The 3,456-nt window shown below is 36.3% G+C and overlaps 1 protein-coding gene across 3 annotated transcripts in view; it reads left to right on the forward strand.

Moving 5' to 3' along the window:
• LOC110442940 (mucin-5AC-like) overlaps positions 1–3,456 on the forward strand; it is a 22,326-nt gene that overhangs the window by 9,775 nt on the left and 9,095 nt on the right. For all 3 annotated transcript variants that reach the window (XM_021486831.1, XM_021486832.1, XM_021486833.1), the window contains 3 exons: positions 1,625–1,731; positions 2,335–2,428; positions 2,813–2,917. In XM_021486831.1, coding sequence (XP_021342506.1) covers positions 1,625–1,731; positions 2,335–2,428; positions 2,813–2,917 — 306 coding nt within the window. The remainder of the gene's footprint in view (positions 1–1,624; positions 1,732–2,334; positions 2,429–2,812; positions 2,918–3,456) is intronic.

Consider the following 3,456-nt stretch of genomic DNA (forward strand, 5'->3'; position numbering starts at 1 on the left):
AGCCCTGTCCCAAACCCCCCAACCTGCCATGCCCCAAACACCCCGACCCCAACCCCAACCTTCCCCAAACACCCCAAACCCAAACCCAACCTGCCCCAAACCCCCAACCCCATCTCCCAGACTTATTGCAGGATAAATACAGTAGTCTATTATATTATATAAGAGTTTATTTCAACTAACATGCTATTTACTCGGAAACAGTTACTTGTTAAACTTTTCAAGATATGTAAAATTTTGGAAAGCCTAAACTGTTATAAATTTACTCATCAAAACATTTGGGACATGTACATATATTTTGGTAATATGCTTAATTCATTAGTACCCCTTGTGGAATGAAAATAATGCGGTATGATCACACCTACTTTATGTCCCAATAAACATAATGATGTATGATCACACCTACTTTATGTCCCAATGAACCTAATGCTGTATGATCACACCTACTTTATGTCCCAATAAACATAATGATGTATGATCACACCTACTTTATGTCCCAATGAACCTAATGCTGTATGATCACACCTACTTTATGTCACATAATGATGTATGATCACACCTACTTTATGTCCCAATAAACATAATACTGTATGATCACACCTACTTTATGTCCCAATAAACATAATGCTGTATGATCACACCTACTTTATGTCCCAATAAACATAATGCTCTATGATCACACCTACTTTATGTCCCAATGAACCTAATGCTGTATGATCACACCTACTTTATGTCCCAATAAACATAAGGCTGTATGATCACACCTACTTTATGTCTCAATAAACATAATGCTGTATGATCACACCTTCTTTATGTCCCAATGAACCTAATGCTGTATGATCACACCTACTTTATGACCCAATAAACATAATGCTGAATGATCACACCTACTTTATGTCCCAATGAACCTAATGCTGTATGATCACACCTACTTTATGCCCCAATAAACATAATGCTGTATGATCACCCCTACTTTATGTCACATAATGCTGTATGATCACCCCTACTTTATGTCCCAATAAACATAATGCTGTATGATCACACCTACTTTATGTCACATAATGATGTATGATCACACCTACTTTATGTCCCAATAAACCTAATGCTGTATGATCACACATACTTTATGTCCCAATAAACCTAATGCTTTTGCTGTACCTAACTTTCAACATTAGCTTTTGCTGTAACAGTTTTTTTAGAGGCTAGTGCTAATATATATCTGTAGTTAGAATTGGTTGATTATACCGGTATATTGTAACCAACTAATTATAGTTATATCTTCAGAAGTTGAAGTACATATACTGCAAGAAGAACTAAAGTCATTAAAATTGTATTGTTTTATTTTCGAAGTGCTTCAGCTGTACAACACCAAGTGGTGCAATATAGTACACTTCAAAATTGTTGCAAATTATAAAAATCATATTCATTTCTTATTAGCAATGAAGTAAAAGATTGATTTCTAGTTTCTGTTGAGTTTCAATAGATCAAAATCAGCTTCAACATTTTCTATATTAAGAATATCTTTTTATATCATAAAATTCTGACATTAATTAACACTTCTTGTTCAGTGTTAGACATCTTTACTTTGACTCATAGGTGATCACCCTTGTATTTGCTCTGTATTTAGCTTCAGTGCGAAGGAGTGCAAAAAGACCACAGTGGTAAAGAAAACAGGGATTTCCCAGTCAGCACCACAGCTCAGGATCCTGCTTCCTCACTGTCCTCCATACAGAGGTATGTCACAGTACCAAACTAGCCTTCTTTATCATTTGTCATACTCCAGTTGGCATTCATATTTACTATATTTACTTCATGCTCAATATGTTATCAAGAATAAATAAAGCCTTTTTTTATACGACCGTCAAATTTGACGGTAGTATTATGGTATGGCGTTGTCCGGCCGGCCAGCGTAAACTTTGTTTGTCCGGCAATCTCCTCCTACATTTTTCGACCGATCTATTTGAATCTTGGTATACATTATAATCATGATATGAAGTGGTGTCTTCTTTAAAAGAATTTTGATTCAATGATTTTTACAAAATTTATTGCCTTTTGTTCATTTCAGTATTTGATTTTTTGTCCGAAGATTTTCTCCTACATTTTTATAGCATATCAGCTAACCGCTCTTAGAATGATGCAGATCTTATTTCAATGTAAGAAAGTATATAACACTATATGGCATTCGACGGGCGTATTTGTTCCGCCCCGCAGGTACTCTTGTTATTATTAGTACAATAGCTTAGGGGAAATTGGAGAGGTTTACAAGTTTGAATGATATTCTCGATTTTAAAGTAAAAGTGATTCCTGGTTCTACCTGTGAACTCTTAATCTCCTCAGGGCTGACACAGTGATGCTGAAACCAAGCTTGGATAAAGAGGACCAATCCTTTGACGTTTCGACATCAGACACTTCTTTGCTGGACCAATCACAGGTCAGTTGCTTGGTATTCTTGTTAGGTCTTGGGACATGTTTTTTTAGGGCATGGCAGGGTTCATACCTTTTAAAAGGTTCATTTATGGGAATGGACCTTTGATAGTTATCTGTCTAGAAAAGCTTTTCAGTTTTGAAGTTATCAGTATAATGAATTGGACATTTTATCTCAGTATTAAAACAAATTTGTATCTGTACATATTTGAGCTAGACATCATTTCAGAATAGTTTTGATCTGTGATCAGACAGGGAAATACCCACCTGCAGAAACTTAGAAGCTGGGATTTTTTTTTACTTTTTTAAAATTGTTTTGATTGCAATGCAAGTGTAAATTTCAAACGTTGATGTTTAAAAAGGGTTATTAGCAGTTTCGTTCTACTTGCAGAACAAGGCAATGACCCCGAGACAGAAAGTGACATTAAACAAGAGTTTCTCGGTGCGTAAACGTCAGATGTCTCTCTACACAGGCCTCAACAAGTCTTTCTCAAAGGTAAGCACAAGAACCTTTAATATTCAGTATAATGGATACTAATGGATAGCTTATAGGAATCAGTCTAGGCTCTGTGTAGTATCAGTTAGTATGGCTTTTATCTTGACTGAAAAGTTGAAAAGTACTTTAATTAATTTATTAGCTTGCTGGGTCCTAAGGACCAAGGAGACTTTATGCCATACCATGTCGTCCGTCCGTCAACAATTTCTTCAAAAGACTTCTTCTTCTTAATGACTGATTGAAATTTCACTAAATTTGACTGGAAGCATCCCTAGGTGGTGGCGAGACACTGACATTATAAGTGAGACACTGACATTATAAGTGAGACACTGACATTATAAGCGAGATGCTGACATTATAAGCGAGACGCTGACATTATAAGCGAGACGCTGACATTATAAGTGAGACGCTGACATTATAAGCGAGACGCTGACATTATGAGCGAGACGCTGACATTATGAGCGAGACGCTGACATTATAAGCGAGACGCTGACATTATAAGCGAGACGCTGACATTATAAGCGAGACGCTGACATTAT

The sequence above is a fragment of the Mizuhopecten yessoensis genome, unplaced genomic scaffold, assembly GCF_002113885.1.
Source record: "Mizuhopecten yessoensis strain PY_sf001 unplaced genomic scaffold, ASM211388v2 scaffold716313, whole genome shotgun sequence".
Taxonomy (NCBI): Eukaryota; Metazoa; Mollusca; class Bivalvia; order Pectinida; family Pectinidae; genus Mizuhopecten; species Mizuhopecten yessoensis.